Raw genomic sequence first — 16,614 nt, 5'->3', positions numbered from 1 at the left:
ACCATGCCGTTGCGACTGACCATGTGATAACTACCTAGGACCCCCCCGTGGGGACCAAGGATGTTGTCTGAAGTCTTTGACTTTAGACTTCACTTCCGGGGTGGTCGGTATGCCGTCCCCTGCTCCTTCTGAACTCGCCCTAGTAGGACGCATCGAAAAGGTTCCTCCCAGACCAGGTCCGGTCCGCCCCAGGGATGGGAGCGCGCCCCCCGCCGCGCCGCGTGTCCGCAGCAGCGTCCTGTTTCCTGCTCTGTGATTTTGCGCAGGCCCCAAAGCCATGCTGTCCTTCCTGCGCGCTCAGCTGCGGAAGGCGGAGAAGTGCAAGCTGATGAAGATGATCGTCGTGGGGCCTCCGCGCCAGGGCAAGTCCACCCTCCTGGAGATCCTACAGACGGGGAGGGCCCCCCAGGTGATGCACGGCGAGGCCACCATCAGGACCACCAAGTGGGAGCTCCAGAGGCCAGCTGGCTCCAGAGCCAAGGTCAAGGATGGTCAGCATGCGGAGGCCCCATGGGTGGAAGGGAGCTTCCCCGGGCCCCTCTTCCCACCCCTCCGGGGAGCCCCGGATTCCCCCAGTGGGGTCTGAGCCCTGGGAACATGCAGGGGCCGCTGAGTACTGTTTCCCATCCAGCACCTGCCAGGGGTGGTGAACTTCTTACCGTGACCGTGCCGTTTTTCTGCGAGAGCGAAGCTGAGGCCCCGGGCCAGTGGCCCTTCATCCTGGCTGTCATTAGATTTCTCACATGAGCTTTCAAAGAGAGTCGTGCCCAGGCCTCACTACCCCGGACCCCAGAGCTTGTAATTCAAATGTCCTGGGGCTGAGAATGAACTTCTGCTACGGGCGAAGAGACACGCCCGCACCTGTACCTAACGGGGAGGTCCGAGAAAGCGCCCCGAGTATGAGTGTACTGTCCTGCCTGGCGCCTGCTGACACCCCAGGTGCTGAAAGTCTAGTTTTCAAGCCCTATTTCAAATGAACCCTTTGGCAAACCTATTAATCCCCCTGTTTTCCATGTAGTGTGAGACACATGAAAACGAATGTTGTCTTGAGCTCGAGTCTGAGGGGAAAGCCCATGAAAGCGCAGTGGGTGGAATACGGCAGGAACCAGAAGCTGTCTCCCCGCACAGGGAATGAGCACCCGCAGCTTACACCTCTCCTACCTGTGGCCTCGTGTGCGGTTACGTGTAGCCACGCAGGTGCAAGGAGGCTGCTTGTGGGAAACCGAGGGGCTCTGAGGCCAGAGGCTGCATGATTTTTCCCATAGCCCCCAGCACAGCCTTTCACACGAAAGCACCGTCCAAGTCAGTGAGACCCAGTCTGCCCCATTAGGCACTTACGCTGAATGTATAATTTAACGCTGACTCAGAAAGCAGCCCTCGAACAACAGAGTCTGCCTGTGCGGGACAGGACAGTCACATCATCCATATCAATACCACCCCTGCTCCATCCCCCGCTCAGAGCGACCCAGGAGTAAATCTTGCTCCCTCGTGTCCGAAGGTTCTGTAAAGCAACCAGAGTCTTCTGGAGTCCCTCCTGCTTTCAAAACAATCGCTCAATGTCACTTTCTTCCAGCTGGACTCTCGCAAAGGCTTGTCCGAGGCCCGACGGGTGAATTGCTGTTTCCATTTTTTCTCCCCTTTCTGCCATCATTACAGTTTCCCGCCCCCCCCCCCGCCTTTTTTTTTTCACTCAAAGACAGCCTGCTCTTTCGAACGCGGAGCCCCGAACGCTGTGTGACTGGCCCTCCAGCTGTTTAGAACAGCTGTCTGTTTTCATCCTTCTACATGGAGGCCAAAACGCAGCGTTGTGGGAACGGTTCTTTGCTACAGAAAACCACAGCCTCAGCGGCCGGGGCCAGACTCTGACCTCATAGAGCGATAGAGAAACCGCCGTTGACACAGCCTTTCCCGGCAATCCAACAGCTAGGCTTTTGTTTAATTCCCACGTCAAGGCAGTTTCCCTGCGTCCTTGGTGGGCGCCGCCTGCTGACCCGCACGGGTTCAGAGGCCCGTCGCCGGGGCCTCGGCCTCGCTCCGTTGGAGGTTTGACCTGCGTGTGAGCACTGACGTCACGGCCGGGGCTTCCTCCTGCCGGATGTCGCTTAACCGCCTGCAGCCCAGATAGGGGCAGGACAATTCCCTCCCGTGTTCCACGGACACTCGGCCTCCAGGGCCTGGCCCCTTGCTCCATTCGCCGTACACAGAGGCTTCTGGAAGGCCCGCCTCTGCACCCTGGCTCCCTTTCCCGCACTCGGACGAGTGACTCCGAACACAAACGGCGAGGCAGGCAAAGCTTTTCCCTGGCCGGGCCTTGTATAGTCTCTAAACACAGCGTGCGAAGCGATCAGCTCTCTCGAGGGGGCTGAGCAAAACCTTGGTTTTTAAAGTGCCTCCCTTTGTCGCTGCCTTGTTGCTCAAGTAGGTTGAGTCTGTAGAATTCACCGTCTGGGACATCGGCGGTCCCGCCAGCATGGCGACTGTCAACCAGTGCTTCTTCACGGACAAGGCGCTGTACGTGGTGGTCTGGAACCTGGCGCTGGGGGAGGAGGCCGTGGCCAGCCTCCAGTTCTGGCTGCTCAACATCGAGGTGAGGCGGCGGCAGCCCATCCGGCCTCGGAGCATCGCAAGGGCCGTGCCACTTCTCTGAAGCTTCCCCCTTTCGCTGAGAGGGACAAAAAAAAGAAACTGCTAGGGAGAAACGCTTGGCATTAGAAGGAAAACCCCTGAACCATAGGTCACAGGGAAGCGCTTGCAGCCCGCCTCGGCCCCATGGTTTGTGGCGCTCTTGGTTCCTTCTGCCCTAATTTCAAAGCCCCTCGCTATTGGGTAAAAAGGGAACAGGGCGCCCCTCTCAAGTGTGGAGGTCGCCGGGCCTGGAGGCAGCCGCGGTGCCAGGAGCTGCTGCCGTGTCTGATGGGACCAGAAACCCAGCCTCTGTGGGGGAGTCCCGGGGGGCCTCACACACCCCTCAGTCAATGCCCCTCGAGGTTTACAGACAGGAGCGCGGGGCGCGGCCCTGGGTGGCAGACAGACGATGGGAGCTCCCCGGGGTTCTCTGTCGCAGGCCAAGGCCCCCAACGCCGTGGTGCTCGTGGTCGGGACCCACCTGGACTTAATCGAAAGCAAATTCCGCGTGGAGAGGATCGCGACGCTGCGGGCCTACGTGCTGGCGCTCTGCCGCTCGCCCTCCGGGTCCAGGGCCACCGGCTTCCCCGACATCACTTTCAAGCACTTGCAGTGAGTGTCCCAGGGCCTCCCGCTGCTCCGACGTCGCCCGGGGCTGGGGCTGCGGGTCCTTGCCTTGTCCCTCCTCCCAGAATGCCTGGGATCCCCCGGCAGAGGGCTCCTAACCAGGGGCTGGGCTCCTAACCGGCACGAAGAGTGGCCGCGGGGGTGGGGTGAGAAGCAGCTAGAGATGGGACAGGGCAGGGCCTGGCGACAGCCTGTCTGGGCCTCCTTCATGAATCCCCGCCACCCCGTGGCCAGGGTTGTGCGAGCTTGGCCCATCATATCTGTCGACCACTGATCAAGTACAGACCCCTGGTCCTCATGCTGGGTCTGAGTGGTCCAGAAGGGGCTGGGATGGGTGAGGGTGCCCCGACGCGTGGGACCGGCCCTCGGGGCTTGTCCCTTCCCCCACCTCCTGACCTTGGACTCCCACCACTGGTTCTGTGTTGTACCCACTTTGCAGATGATGAAACTGAGGCCCAGCGACTTCAGTAGCCATGCTCTGGTGGGAACGCAGCGTGCATGGCTATGGCTGCACTGGTGGCATTTGGGTTGCCTCTGGGTTAGAGTCCCACGGACCTGGGTGGGCACACAGCCTGGGGACATGCCTGCCGGGCTCCGAGGGTAGAGTCCTGTTCCCTGGGGTCCGTGATGATAGGAGCGCCAGCCCTGGGTCCTCCCCGAGTCTGCTCCTTTGCTGCTCGTGTCTCGGGGTCAGCTCACCTGCCCTCTCTGTAAAATGGGCGCATTGGGAAGACAGACTGAAGCGCCCCGTCACGGTGCCCTCAGTACCAAGTGAGATCTCGAGAAACTTCTCCGTGTCCACGTTTCCCAAGTTCTCTCGACTTGCTTGGGACGACGTGGGAAACCAGAGACGCAGGGGGTGGGGGCGCGAATGGTAAGGGTGGATCTTTTTTGCACCCACAGTGAAATCTCCTGCAAGAGCCTGGAAGGCCAGGAGGGGCTGCGGCAGCTCATTTTCCATGTCACGTGCGGCATGAAGGACGTGGGCAGCACCATCGGCTGCCAGCGGCTCGTGGGGAGGCTGGTGAGTGCCTCACACGTCCCTGTGGAACCACGGGGCCCTGCTTCCCGTTTGCGGAGCATCTGCACATCCCGCTCTCGGTCGTCGGGCTTCCTGGTCCCCATGCGAGCAGTTTCTCTGGGGAAAGAGGGGGGCCGTGGAGCGTTGTGCCCACTCAGGCCAGGCCCGGCCTTGCCCACCTGTCCCCAGATCCCCCGGAGCTACCTGAGCCTCCAGGAGGCCGTGCTGGTGGAGCACCAGCGGCGCAGCCTGAGCGACGACGTGCAGTATCTGACAGACAGGCAGCTGGAGCAGCTGGTGGAGCAGACCCCCGGCAACGACATCAACGACTACGAGGACCTGCAGTCCGGTGCGTGGGCTGGGGGTGGGGGTGAGGGTGGGGGCGGGGGGACGGCAGGGGGACTCGAATTTTTCAACCGCTCTGCGCGTGTCTGCCAAGGACCACACGTGCACAGCAGGTATTGATTTCGGGCATCACAAATTTTAACGCGTAAGCGAACTTGCAGGGACAGAATCCGTGAATAACAGAGATCAGTCCATCGTAGCTCTTGCCGCTGGCGGTGAGATCAGCCCACTGAGGAGTCGGTTGCTTCCTAGGAAGAATTCGCCACCGGGCCCCCACGGGAGCCGGTCACCGCAGAGTCCCCTCTGCCCTCTGTCTGACGCTGTCCCCTCTCCCCCCTTATTGGCGCAGCCATCAGCTTCCTCATAGAAACGGGCACCCTGCTCCACTTCCCGGACACCAGCCACGGCCTGAGGAACCTCTACTTCCTCGACCCCATCTGGCTGTCTGAATGTCTGCAGAGGATCTTCAACATCAAAGGCTCCCGGTCGGTGGCCAAGAACGGGGTGATCCGGGCGGAGGATCTCAGGATGCTGCTGGTCGGGACCGGCTTCACGCAGCAGACAGAAGAGCAGTATTTCCAGTTCCTGGCCAAGTTTGAGATCGCCCTGCCTGTCGCCAATGACAGGTGAGTCCGTTTGCAGACTGGGCTGTGGGGCCGCCCCAGGGAGGGAGGAGTTGGGGCTGGGGCCACGGGGCGGGGAGGGGAGAGGCTTGAACAAGATTCCCAGGGACGGGCCTGCCTGCCAGTCTGGGCCGGCTCTTCTTCCTGTGCCGTGAGTGTCTCTTTTCTCTGTGTTCAAAGATAATCACTTACAGGAAAGGTGTAGGAAAACATACAAGAGTGGCATTAAAAATAGCCTTGGGGGGTTGCATTTTAAGGGGTTGGTTGTGTGGTTATTTGGTGCATAAAAATGGAGTAAATGGCAAGGGTGCGCATGCTAATTACACAGCCCGGCATTCAACAGGCAGGAAGGGCAAGGGCCGGGGGGACCGCGTGGCTCTGATCCAGTGACGCTCGGACCTACGCCAGCTTGGTACTCAGGGCCTTCTTGCTCTGGTTTCACTGTCAGCCACTTCCTGGGTCTGATGCTGACGTTGGTCAGCATCCAGAACTCCGAGTCCGCAGACCAGGGCCCAGGGTGTTCTTGACTTTGGCCCACGAAAAAACACAAGGTCGGGCAGCCTGTGAGTTTATAACATTGCTGAGACCGGACAATGGTCTGGTTATTTTATCCACAGGAAGGAGGAGACATTAACACTCAGTAAAAGCGAGTCCCTTAGACATTTATGCATGTCTGCTTGAACAATAAAATCAGCCGCCGGCTTCTAGCCAGCCCCTCGTGGAGGGTTATAATGCAGCGGTGTTAGAACATGGAGCCAGGACGCCTGCATGTGGGTCCCATCAGCCTTTCTCTTCCCTTCTGTGCATTGGGGTTAATATATGAAGAGAAAGGCACCCCCTCCAGGGTGGCTGAGAAGGTCCTTTCACCCCACGTCTGAAACGGCCGAGGACTAAGACTTCACCACCCGCCCCCTCTGGGTCTCGCCTGCACAGGCCGGTCTGTCTCCCTTCACCAGCCCCGCAAGCCAGGCATCCTCTGTTCCCCAGACAGGCAAGCGGGATCGCGTGGAGGTTAAGCCATGTATGTGAGACACCGAGCCAGGGCTGACGCCAGGCTGACCCTGAGTTTCCCTTCTACAATATGTTTTGGAGTCTCTTCCAGAAAGTTCTAAAGGCATCTTATTAAACCTAACCTGCTATATTCTTTATTTATTAATTTGAGAGAGAGGGAGAAAGAAAAAAAAAAAAAACCACGTTGATTTGTGCTTCCACTTATTCATGTCTTCATTGGTTGATTCTTGTATGTGCCGTGACTGGAGACCGAACCCGCAAACTTGGGACAATGCTCTAACCAACTGAGATACCCGGCCAGAGCTAAACTGACATATTTTAAGAGGATTAGGGGAGCCAAAGACAAAGGCTTTGTTCAGAAAAAGACACACCCAAGGCTCCCTCGGCCCTGAGCCTGCCCCTCAGGGATGCTCTTGGAGGGACCTCCTGGTTTCAGCTGTTTTCGAATATCCACAGCCAGGAACGCGGCTCAGTGACCGATGACTCAGCGCTTTTACGAGGAGCAAGAGTGCTCTTGTAAAACATCCCTCTTTTGCACAAACAGCCCCGTTCTAACTTTAAAGGCGATTGTGTTGTCTCCGCTAGCCAAGCACAATAAACAGCTTCGAAAGCCAAAAATGTTACTCTGACCCCAATATCTACATCGTCCTCGGAGCTCTGCCACTCTTGTTTGTTTTCCCTTGGCCGTCCCAAGTTCATTTGAACCGACACCCCCATCGCAGAGAATCCCCGCGGTTTTGCTCTGTTGGACGTGTTTACGACCACGGAGGGTTTCGTGTCTTTTTCTCGACATTTGTCTAGTCTGTCTTAGAGACCTTGATAAATACATTCACGGGGTCCATCTTCATTTTCTCTTGGAGCATTTATTCTTCGCCTATAAACTGCTCTTTCTAAAAATAAGACCCCAAGGCGCAGGGAAGAAGGCACCTGGGCCATCTGCCGGGGTCAGGCCCCCCTGCGGCGCTCGGCTGCGAGGGTCATGGTGCCCTTCGGTGTGTTTCAGCTACCTCCTGCCCCACCTCCTGCCGTCCAAACCGGGCCTGGACACCAACAGCATGCGGTACCCCACGGCCAACACCATCCAGAGGGTGTTCAAGATGAGCTTCGTTCCCGTGGGCTTCTGGCAAAGGTTTATAGCGCGGATGCTCATCAGCTTGGCGGAGATGGACCTACAGGTAGTGGCAAGTTCTTCGTGGTGTGAGGCAGGGCGGGGTGCACATGAGACACCCGCAGTTGAGCCCTCAAGGGCGGGAGACGCCCTTTGCCAGAGGGGCTGGTCTGAAAACCCTTTTCCTGCAGCAAAACTGCTGACTCAGGCGCTGGGAGGCAAGCCCTGAGTGTGGTTGCCTTCTCTCTGCTGAGCCCGCGGACCCACTGAGAACATTCAATGGGTGCCCGGCTCCTTGAAGAGCCGTGGTTAACCCACATCCAAACCCTCTGGAGGGCTGGCCCCCATGCAGAGGTTCTGATTCAGTGGATGTGGACCAGGATCCAAGGATTTGCATCTCTGCCCCTTGTCCCAGGTGATGCTTGGATAGGGGACTGCACTGGGAGAACCATGGGTTTCTGAGCCTGAGTTTGCCCCTGAGCCTGTGCCCTAAGCCAGGGGTCTCCAACCCCCCGACTGTGGACCAGTATCAATCCGCGGCCTGTTAGGAACGGGCTGCACAGCAGAAGGTGGGCGGCAGGAGAGCGAGGGAAGCTTTGCTCCCATCACCACCTGAGCTCCGCCTCCTGTCTCTGCCCCGCCTCCTGTCTCTGCCCCGCCCCCGTCCGTGGAAAAACTGTCTTTCAGGAAATCGGTCCCTGGTGCCCAAAAAGTTGGGGACCAGTGCCCTAGAAGCATCTGGGGAGCTTCTAACAGGCACAGACCGGTCCCCAAACCATCTAAGTTGAATCTTTGGACGTGGCACCCAGACTTGAGTATTCCCTTAAAGCTCCCCGTTGATTCCACTGCCCGGTCAAGTTTGAGGCCCACTGACCTAGAACTTGAACTTGGCCTCAAAGCAATGACCACCTAACCCAAGGAGTTATTTTCTGTGGGTTCACCTGGGGTCCTTGAAAGGACTCCCCGGCTGCCCATCAATGCTAATTTCAAGCAAGACAATAACGTGGAAACAGTATTTGTCCAGAGTGTTGGTTCTCCAAGTGGGGTTCCTGGGCCAGCAGAATCAGCTTCACCTGGGAACATGTTAGAAATGCAACATTCTTGGGCCACCCAGACCCCATGCATCAGAAACTCCCGGAAGGAGCCCAGCGCTCAGTTTTTCATAAGCCTTCCAGAAGATTCTGAGCCACTCTACAGTACGAGAACCCCCAGCCCAAAACTGCACAGTTAGTCAATTGACATTCAATTCAGGATGAGCGTACTGTTTGCAGTCTAATGAAAAGGCCCTTATGGAATTACAACTTCTTGGCTAAATACAGGTATTTGGGGATCTTCACATTTTGCTGAAATGTTAAAAAAATAAGGCAAGAGCCTGAACATTGTAACTTTCTCCGCCCACTGTTAGCAGGAAGGGTGGGTTGGTGGGAGGGGGGCCGGAGCAGCTGGCTCTCCAGCGGCCCCCATTCGGTCACTCGGTCACCCTGCCCTCCCTTTGAACTCTTCCTTCTGCCATATTCTATGTGGGAGGCCACCGAGCGCCAGCGTCCTGTGAGGCCTGAATTCCCAAGTGGGCTTGGTAAGAGGAGCGAGAGGCCGAGAGGCCGGGGCTCACAGGCGGGGGCAACCTTCCCAGTATCCTCCCTCCACTCAAAATTAAGAAAGAAGTCCCATTGAAATTCAGATGAGGAGAAGAAAGGAGTTTAGTCTCCTGAGTAGTCAGAGGCATGCAAATGCAAGCAAGGCTGAGGTGCCACTCCGCAACCCCCTCCCCACCCCCGCCCGCCCCCCCCACCGGCCGCCCCCATGAAGTTAGCAGAGCCAAGCCCCAGGATCAGGAAGCGTCCACACACTGGGGGCAGTATGTATATAGTTTAATCGTTTTTGAAAGTGGTTCCTCAGTGTAAAACGTTCAGACCCTGTCCCGATAAGCCTGCGGCTAAAAATCTGAACTAAGGGAATTCTTTGAAATCAGAGAAAGCTTTCTGCTTCTTTATGTTCATCTGGCTTGCTTGAAGGGGCCAAAAGTTAGGACCAATCTAAGTATCCGAAGGAGAGAAGGATCAGGAAATTGCTGTACTTCCTTTTGACCTTTAGGAAAATGAATTTTACATGTTTTTTTTTTAAAGATTTTATTTATTTATTTTTAGAGAGAGGGGAAGAGGGGGAGAGAAACATCAATGTGTGGCTGCCTCTTGTGCGCCCCTTACAGGGGACCTGGACCACAACCCAGGGATGGGCCCTGATTGGGAATCGAACTGGCAACCCTTTGCTTTGCAGTCCGGTGCTCAATCCACTGAGCCATACCACCCAGGGCAAATTCCACATAACTTTTTAAAGGTGTTGGTAAAGCGTAGCTTTGAATGGTGTACAGAGTTAGACATACAAAATTAGAAATTTAGAAAATTAGAGATACTGATTTAGAAGAGATGGTCTCGGCTGTTTTGGAAACATACATGTAGATAGAAAAACAATCTGGAATGAAATATACCATAATCCACCCCTGCCCCAGCCCCTTCCCTTGATAATTCATTTTCCACTGAGGTATTTTTCTAGTACACTGGGGGGTCAATCATGGTGGACCCATTAACGGATCACACACTGTGAACCCATATTTCTAACACGTATTTGTCCAGAGTGTGTAAGTGTGCAAAGAATTCTGATATTTGCCCATGGAATGTAAAAATACACTAAAACCTTCACAGTCTCTTTGTCTGGGAGTGTTGGTGTTTTATGCTTACCTTTTTTCCTGTATCTTCCTCATTTCTTACCATACATTTTTGCTTGTAACATCAGGTAGGGACAGTCTTGAGAAAGAAAAGCCTGTTTTCAGGCTTTTGGGGACAATGTTCCCAGGGTACCCCTGAGACCCCTTCTGATCACACGGCATTTAATTCTGCAGCTGGGTGAGCAGTGGGGAGGGTGAGGGTGGGGCAGACACTGTGGTCATTTGTCACTGTGGGGCCCGGCCGGCGCCCTCAGAGCTCTGCCCAGGGCCGCGGAGGAGCCCAGAATCCTTAAGCAGGGTCTTTTCTCTGTCTTTTCAGCTTTTCGAAACCAAGAAGAATACCAAGAGCAGACACCGTAAAGTCACCATTTACAGCTTTGCGGGGAACCAGAGGAATCGATGCAGCACGTTCCGAGTGAAAAGAAATCAGACCATCTATTGGCAGGAAGGCCTCCTGGTCACCTTTGAAGGGGGCTACCTCAGGTAGGGTCCCTGGGGTGCCTCCGCCAGGGGACTGTCCCCTCGGTGTCGAGTTCTGCTCCGGAGAGTGGCTCATCACAGCAGCTTGCTGGAAATAGGAGACACCCCGCCAAAAATGTCCCAGAGGGTCCCCACCTCCTCACGCCTCCTCTCTTCCCTTGTAGGATACAAGGCGAGGGACGCTGTGGTGACCAGCCCAGGGCTTGAGGGAACTAGGTGGCCTCTGAGCTCTGGCACCCTTGTGGTCACTTCGGTGACACACTACCCCGTCCCAGGACCTGTCCTAGATGATGTCACTAGTCCCGAGTGAGACAGAAGATACCTCCCTTGGCTCCGTTTTCCTCTTTTCTTTATTTTTTTGGAGAGAGGGAGACATCAAGTTTAATAAATAATTTTAATCCGGTTCAATAAACACACAAGATCGTTTCCTATTTACAATGAATTTTCCAAAATGTTCTCCAGCTCTGTGAGAAGAGAAGGGACAAGGGGAAAGTCTCTTTATCTGAGGGCCTGATTTGGGCCACCCTTGGCGCCTGGTGCCTTCCCGCAGATGTTTCCATTTCAACGTGACAGATGAGAATCCTGTAGGTCAGACAAGGAAGACCTTCCCCGCGGGGTCACGCCTGAGAGTCAGACTCCAGCCTGCGTGTCCCTTATGGCAAAGCCCTTTTTAATGTCCACTTCCCCGTGTTGGGGGCGGTTTGGGGACAAGGCAGGGCCATGCACACAAACGCAGGGGCTCCCCCTGACAGTCCTACCAGGGCACTGGACCCTAAGGGTCCCCGGAGGTTGGGTCCCCACCCCTGTATGCACGGCCGGCTGGATCACAGTGGACCCCTTTTTGCTTCTGGCTTGCAGCGTGGAATCCTCGGACGTGAACTGGAAGAAGAAGAAAAGTGGAGGAATAAAAATCATCTGCCAGTCGGAAGTGAGGGACTTCTCCGCCATGGCGTTTATCACAGACCATGTCAACTCCTTGATCGATCAGTGGTTTCCCGGTAAGAGAACGTTCTCAAACCCAGCCTTTGCAGGTGTTAATGCAATGGACCCTTGAACAACAGGGGTTTGAACTTGTGAGGTCTGCTTCTATACGGACTTTTTAAATAAATACACAGTTGGCCTCTGTATCCACGGGCTCTGCATCCACAACGTCAGCCAACGGTGGCTTGGAACAGCTTGGGGAATCCGTGGGTGCAGAGGGCGAACTGGACGCATTGTTCTACAGCATCCCACATCAGGGGCTTGACGTCCGTGGATCTGGGTATCTGCGGGAGTCCTGGAAGCCATCCCCCATGGATACCAAGGGGCGACTGTAGTTAAGCTTTGGGGCAACCACAACTTATATTCAGATTTCCAGCTGCGCGAGGTCAGCGCTCCTCACCCTCCACATTGTTTAAGGGTCAACTGCACTTCTTCCTAAATCTGCAGGCTCCTTCTGTGCAGATCAGAAATCCCAGTGGTATTCAGCCCAAGGAAATCCATGGGCTTCTAAGGGCCCGAAGGTGGAGTCTGACCCCCAGGGCGGGGGGTCCAGCTCTGGGCATTGGGGGGGCGGCGCTATGGGGAAGCTGTGGGCCCAGACCCCACAGGGCATGTGCTTGGCCCACCACATGTGGGAAGGACAATGACCTTGGACACGTGGTGCAAGAAGACAATGGGAGGCTCACAGGGTCATATTTGCCCAGCGAGGCCCGCGGGAGCCGCAGGTGGAGCTTATCCCTTGCGCAGGGGTGAGCAGGGCAGGGAGCCGCACCTGCCCAGGGCCCCCATGGTCCTTCCCTGCCTGCTCCCCACCCCGAATCCCACAGGGGCTCAGCCGTGGTCCTTTCCAGGCCCTTTGAGGGTCCACCCAAAGAAAACACTCTTTGAAGTGAAGCTGTTAGGCCCTCTCTGTTTGTTTTGCTACCCGAGTGGAGACAGACCCGCAGGCTGTTCTGCAGCGGGGAGGCCATGATCAGGGGCAAAACCCGGCAGCCTCTCCCCGTGAGCCCTCCCCTCTGAAGGCTGGCGGCCCAGCGGGCCCAGAGAGCGTTTGGAGCCCGAGCACTGCCACCGGCTTGCTGGCCAGTCCTCTAGCCTCCCCGCGCCGGCTTCCCTGCCGGCGCGCCATCCCTGCGTCCCAGGAGAGCGTCCGAGGAGACGCTGAAGGAAGCGGCCGGGCGTGCGGTGGTGCGCGCTGCAGACCCCAGGGCCTGGGGTCCCTCCGGTGCTGATGGGAAAGTGACCTACATGGAAAAAGGCTTAGGGGGCTTCAGAGAAGGCAGTTTCGTGTGTGAGTTGTGGCATTTAGGGGCGGGGTGCTTGGCCATCCGTGGGGGGGGGGCCTCTAGACCCATATGAACCCTCCCGGCCCTTGTTGTCTCCCCGCCCAGCAGCGGTCCCCACAGCAGGCGCTCCTGGGGTTCAACTGGGGTGCGGGGGGGGCATCCCATTAGACAGGAAGGACTGGGCTGAGGGCCTGATGGCGCTGCCTGGAGACACCACCGCCAACCAATTGGCAGGATGTTTTACACACGGCCTCAAGTGGCAAGTGCGCCCAGAAAGTTCTGGAAGTCCACCTCCTGCCCTGCACAAGGCAGGCCCTCACCCACCCCGAGGGTGCTTCCATGGGGTGTTTTTTGCACCTCATTTCAGAGACGTGCAGAAGAGCTGTGTGTCTTCTGCCCCTCAGAACCCACATAAAATGACTAGCTTTTGTCTCGTATGATTTGTCCTCATTTCTCCACCTGCATTGCTTGCTCTTCTACAAAGAATCGCCGTTCTTTGACCGAACCACTGGTTGTGTGGTCATTGGAGCCTGGCAAAATCCAGGGCTCACAGTGTCCGGCCGGGGCCAGCTGTGCAAGAGGGACCCCCAGGCTCCGGGCCCCTCCTCAGCCAGCCCGCGCAGGGTCTCAGCCCCCAGGCGGCCGTCCAGCGCACCTCCGACCCCTCCCTGGTCGCGTCTTTCAGGATGGAGGACAGAGCTCTCCAAAAAGGCACCCGAGCGCAGCAGCCGTTTCAGGCCCTCCCTGGGCGCCAGGCGAGAGCGGATAGACCCCCTCCTGGGACGGGCCCACCCAGCCTGGGCTTGCAGGGTGCTGCTCAGGGACGCCCCTGCAGCCGCCTTTGGGTGAGCTTCTCCCGCTCTGTCCCCACGTAGCCCTGACGGCCACAGAGAGCGACGGGACCCCCCTCATGGAGCAGTACGTGCCCTGCCCGGTCTGTGAGACCTCCTGGGCCCAGCACGCTGGCCCCAGTGAGAAATCGGAGGACGTGCAATACTTCGACATGGAAGACTGCGTGCTGACAGCCATCGAGCGGGACTTCATCACCTGCCCCCAGCACCCCGATGTCCCCGTGCCGCTCCAGGAGCTGGTGCCCGAGCTGTTCATGACCGACTTCCCGGCCAGGTATGCCACAGCCCTGCGCTGCACGGCGGCCACCTCTGCTTCCGCCCTGTCTCAGGTGACTTGTCCTGGGCTGCCTGTAGGAAACCGGGCCGCCGGCTTTCCACACGAGGCCACTCTGGCCCACTGGGCAGAGCACTTGGAGGGAGAAGTCCTTCCGGGACCCCATGCGGGGGAGCTCCTTTCCGCAGAGCCCTCTGATTCCTACTTTGCTACCTGCTCAAGGCATAGAAGTCAGATGCTCCTTGGTCTTCAAGGGGCACCCCTAGACCTGCAGCCCCGCTTTCCTTGCTTGGCAAACCCAACTCCTAACTGCGGCCCACAGCACTTGGATCTCCAAAGTCTGTTGAGTCTAATCTAAGACAGTAACGGTGGGGGAGAGGCTGGAAAAATGAAAAAAAAAAAACATTCTGTGGTCCCACTAAGCTAGAACCTTCAGGAAATCTAAGGGCTCGGTAAAAGGTGGACTCTTCTGTAGCCACAGAAACCGGAAACTATGCTCTGGTCTCCCTGAAGACAGTTTGACATTGGTTACTTACAGCTTGTTGGGAGTTGCAAAGTCCTGTTATTTTCTTATTCAGAGGATTGGTACATCTAGTTTCTTTAAGGAAAATTAAATTTGAGGGGAAAGGGGGAGAGAACATTGAACTTGCATGTTTCCAAATTGCTCCCCTGTCCCAAGGAAATAGATGTGAAGTACTGTGTGATAATTGTGGAACTGGAGTTCCAAAACCTGCTTCTCAATGAATCTGATCAGGCAAACTGGTCGTTGTTTGTCTCACCCGTCGATGTTTTCTCTCTCCCTACCTCTCTCTAAAATCAACAAACATATCCTTGGGTGAGGATTAAGACAATTAATTAATCAACTAAGGCATTGCTTCCCACGTTGGATACTTTCCCCTAGTGTTCTCTGCAACATCCGCAGTTACCTCATCAGAGAAAACACCAGTTAAACACCGCTCTCCTGTAAAATTATTTTCCTTTTTTTCCTGGCTCTTTAACATAAGGATTAGCATTGCGTGGAGATCACATGCAGAGTGTTGTATATGTAGGAGTCAGATTGAGGGGTGGGAGCGGGAAGGACCCCGATTAGGCAGCCCCAAAGTTTTAGAACTTTTGTTTATTTGCCGAACCTTGTTAGGTTTTGTGCCCACACTGAGCCTCGGCAGTGACTTGTATGGCGTGGAGTCTGGAAGGCCATGTTGCTTGTCCCTGTTGGTTTGGCTCTAACCTCAAGCTGTGGGAAGGTTCATCAACCAGGCCCCTTACCCAGGAGATGAATCGCCCAGCGATCTGAACAAGATCCACCATCCAGCACAGGCTCTCTGGAAACTTCAGCTGTGGCCCAACTATGGCCCCAGAGCATCGCACGCCCTCCCCGGGGACGTGGGGCAGGCGGCGTCTGCTCTGACCTGCGCCGTGTTCCCGGCAGGCTCTTCCTGGAGAACAGCAAGCTGGAGCACAACGAGGACGAGAGCAGCATCCTGGGCCAGGGTGGCAGCGGCACCGTCATCTACCGAGCCCGGTACCAAGGCCAGCCCGTGGCTGTGAAGCGATTCCAGATCAAGAAGTTCAAGAACTTCGCTAACGTCCCAGCAGGTAAACAGGACCCTGCGTCATTTCCTTTCAGACACAGGCTCCCTGGGTCCAAACTGCATGCCTGAGGCCGCAGCCCGTGGGTACAAGGAGGAGGGTGGGTGAGGCCACCGCGGACCCCGGAGACGGCCCCGTTTTGTGCCTGGCAGGGCGTGGGATCAGGCTGAGTGAGGCCTGGAATTTGCTTTGGGGGCTCACTCTCTTGCTTAAACGTGAGCACCGAACAACCTGAGCTACTCGTACTATTTCCATCCGCTCCACGTCCGGCCCAGGTCTGGCACGTGGGGGGCCCATAATCAGACCTCAGGCAGACCCCTCAGCCTGCGGGACCCCCTCAGATGCCGCCACTAAAGCACAATGGGCTCTCCAGACAGATGAAATTGAAAAGCCAGCGTGGGGTCCGTCCACCCTCACAAAGGCCCACGCATTGTGCACGGTTCCTGGATGGTCTCCACCCATCACCGCTTGACACCCAGTGTGGGCGCTGCGAGGCGTCCTCACTGCAGCCAGCTGACTGTCACCTTCGTCCCTACCCCTGGCTCCCCCTGGTCATCATTAGGATCCTCACAGTAATTTACAGTCTCGGTAGAAAAATTAGAATCGTGGAGCCGTAGAAAGAAAGCGGATCAGAGAGGAAGAGACAAAAGTGTAGTGATATGAAGAGGACGTGACTTTCTGCGCAGAAAATCTAAGGGATCCTGGACAAGCATCAGAGTCGGGAAGGGTTTCATAAAACGTCTGTGAGTGTGTGTGTGAGGGGGAACGTGGACTGATTGTAAAATGCATGTAAAATAACAAAAGCCCGGGAACAGCCAAGAAAATTCCACAGCGGGCAGCAAAAGACAGAGGCCTGCCCCGCCAGTGTCCCAACGTGCACGTGTACAGACGTTGCGGCGGTTTTCTCCCGGGCGCCGACTGGCTGTCTAGGGAGGAGACAGAGCATGACGTGTGAGGGAGGCTGGCAGATGACGAGGTGACATCGTGCGTGGAGGAAAGCCTGACTTGTCAGTAAACTGGGGTGGAGGCGTGGGTCAGACCTCACACCGCAGTCAAAAATGAATCCT

The 16,614-nt window shown here is 56.5% G+C and overlaps 1 protein-coding gene across 1 annotated transcript in view; it reads left to right on the top strand.

Moving 5' to 3' along the window:
• Nucleotides 1-16,614, top strand: part of LRRK1 (leucine rich repeat kinase 1) — a 95,703-nt gene that overhangs the window by 67,069 nt on the left and 12,020 nt on the right. The window contains exons 15-25 of the mRNA XM_054561979.1: nucleotides 267-481; nucleotides 2,423-2,587; nucleotides 3,065-3,237; nucleotides 4,156-4,276; nucleotides 4,463-4,622; nucleotides 4,968-5,244; nucleotides 7,256-7,427; nucleotides 10,405-10,568; nucleotides 11,424-11,563; nucleotides 13,708-13,957; nucleotides 15,387-15,553. Coding sequence (XP_054417954.1) covers nucleotides 267-481; nucleotides 2,423-2,587; nucleotides 3,065-3,237; nucleotides 4,156-4,276; nucleotides 4,463-4,622; nucleotides 4,968-5,244; nucleotides 7,256-7,427; nucleotides 10,405-10,568; nucleotides 11,424-11,563; nucleotides 13,708-13,957; nucleotides 15,387-15,553 — 2,004 coding nt within the window. The remainder of the gene's footprint in view (nucleotides 1-266; nucleotides 482-2,422; nucleotides 2,588-3,064; nucleotides 3,238-4,155; nucleotides 4,277-4,462; nucleotides 4,623-4,967; nucleotides 5,245-7,255; nucleotides 7,428-10,404; nucleotides 10,569-11,423; nucleotides 11,564-13,707; nucleotides 13,958-15,386; nucleotides 15,554-16,614) is intronic.

Source organism: Pteronotus mesoamericanus, unplaced genomic scaffold (genome assembly GCF_021234165.1).
Source record: "Pteronotus mesoamericanus isolate MK-2021 breed Mesoamerican mustached bat unplaced genomic scaffold, CSHL_Meso_final scaffold_582, whole genome shotgun sequence".
In the NCBI taxonomy this organism is placed as follows: Eukaryota; Metazoa; Chordata; class Mammalia; order Chiroptera; family Mormoopidae; genus Pteronotus; species Pteronotus mesoamericanus.
This window is presented reverse-complemented; position numbering and strand designations above follow the sequence as displayed.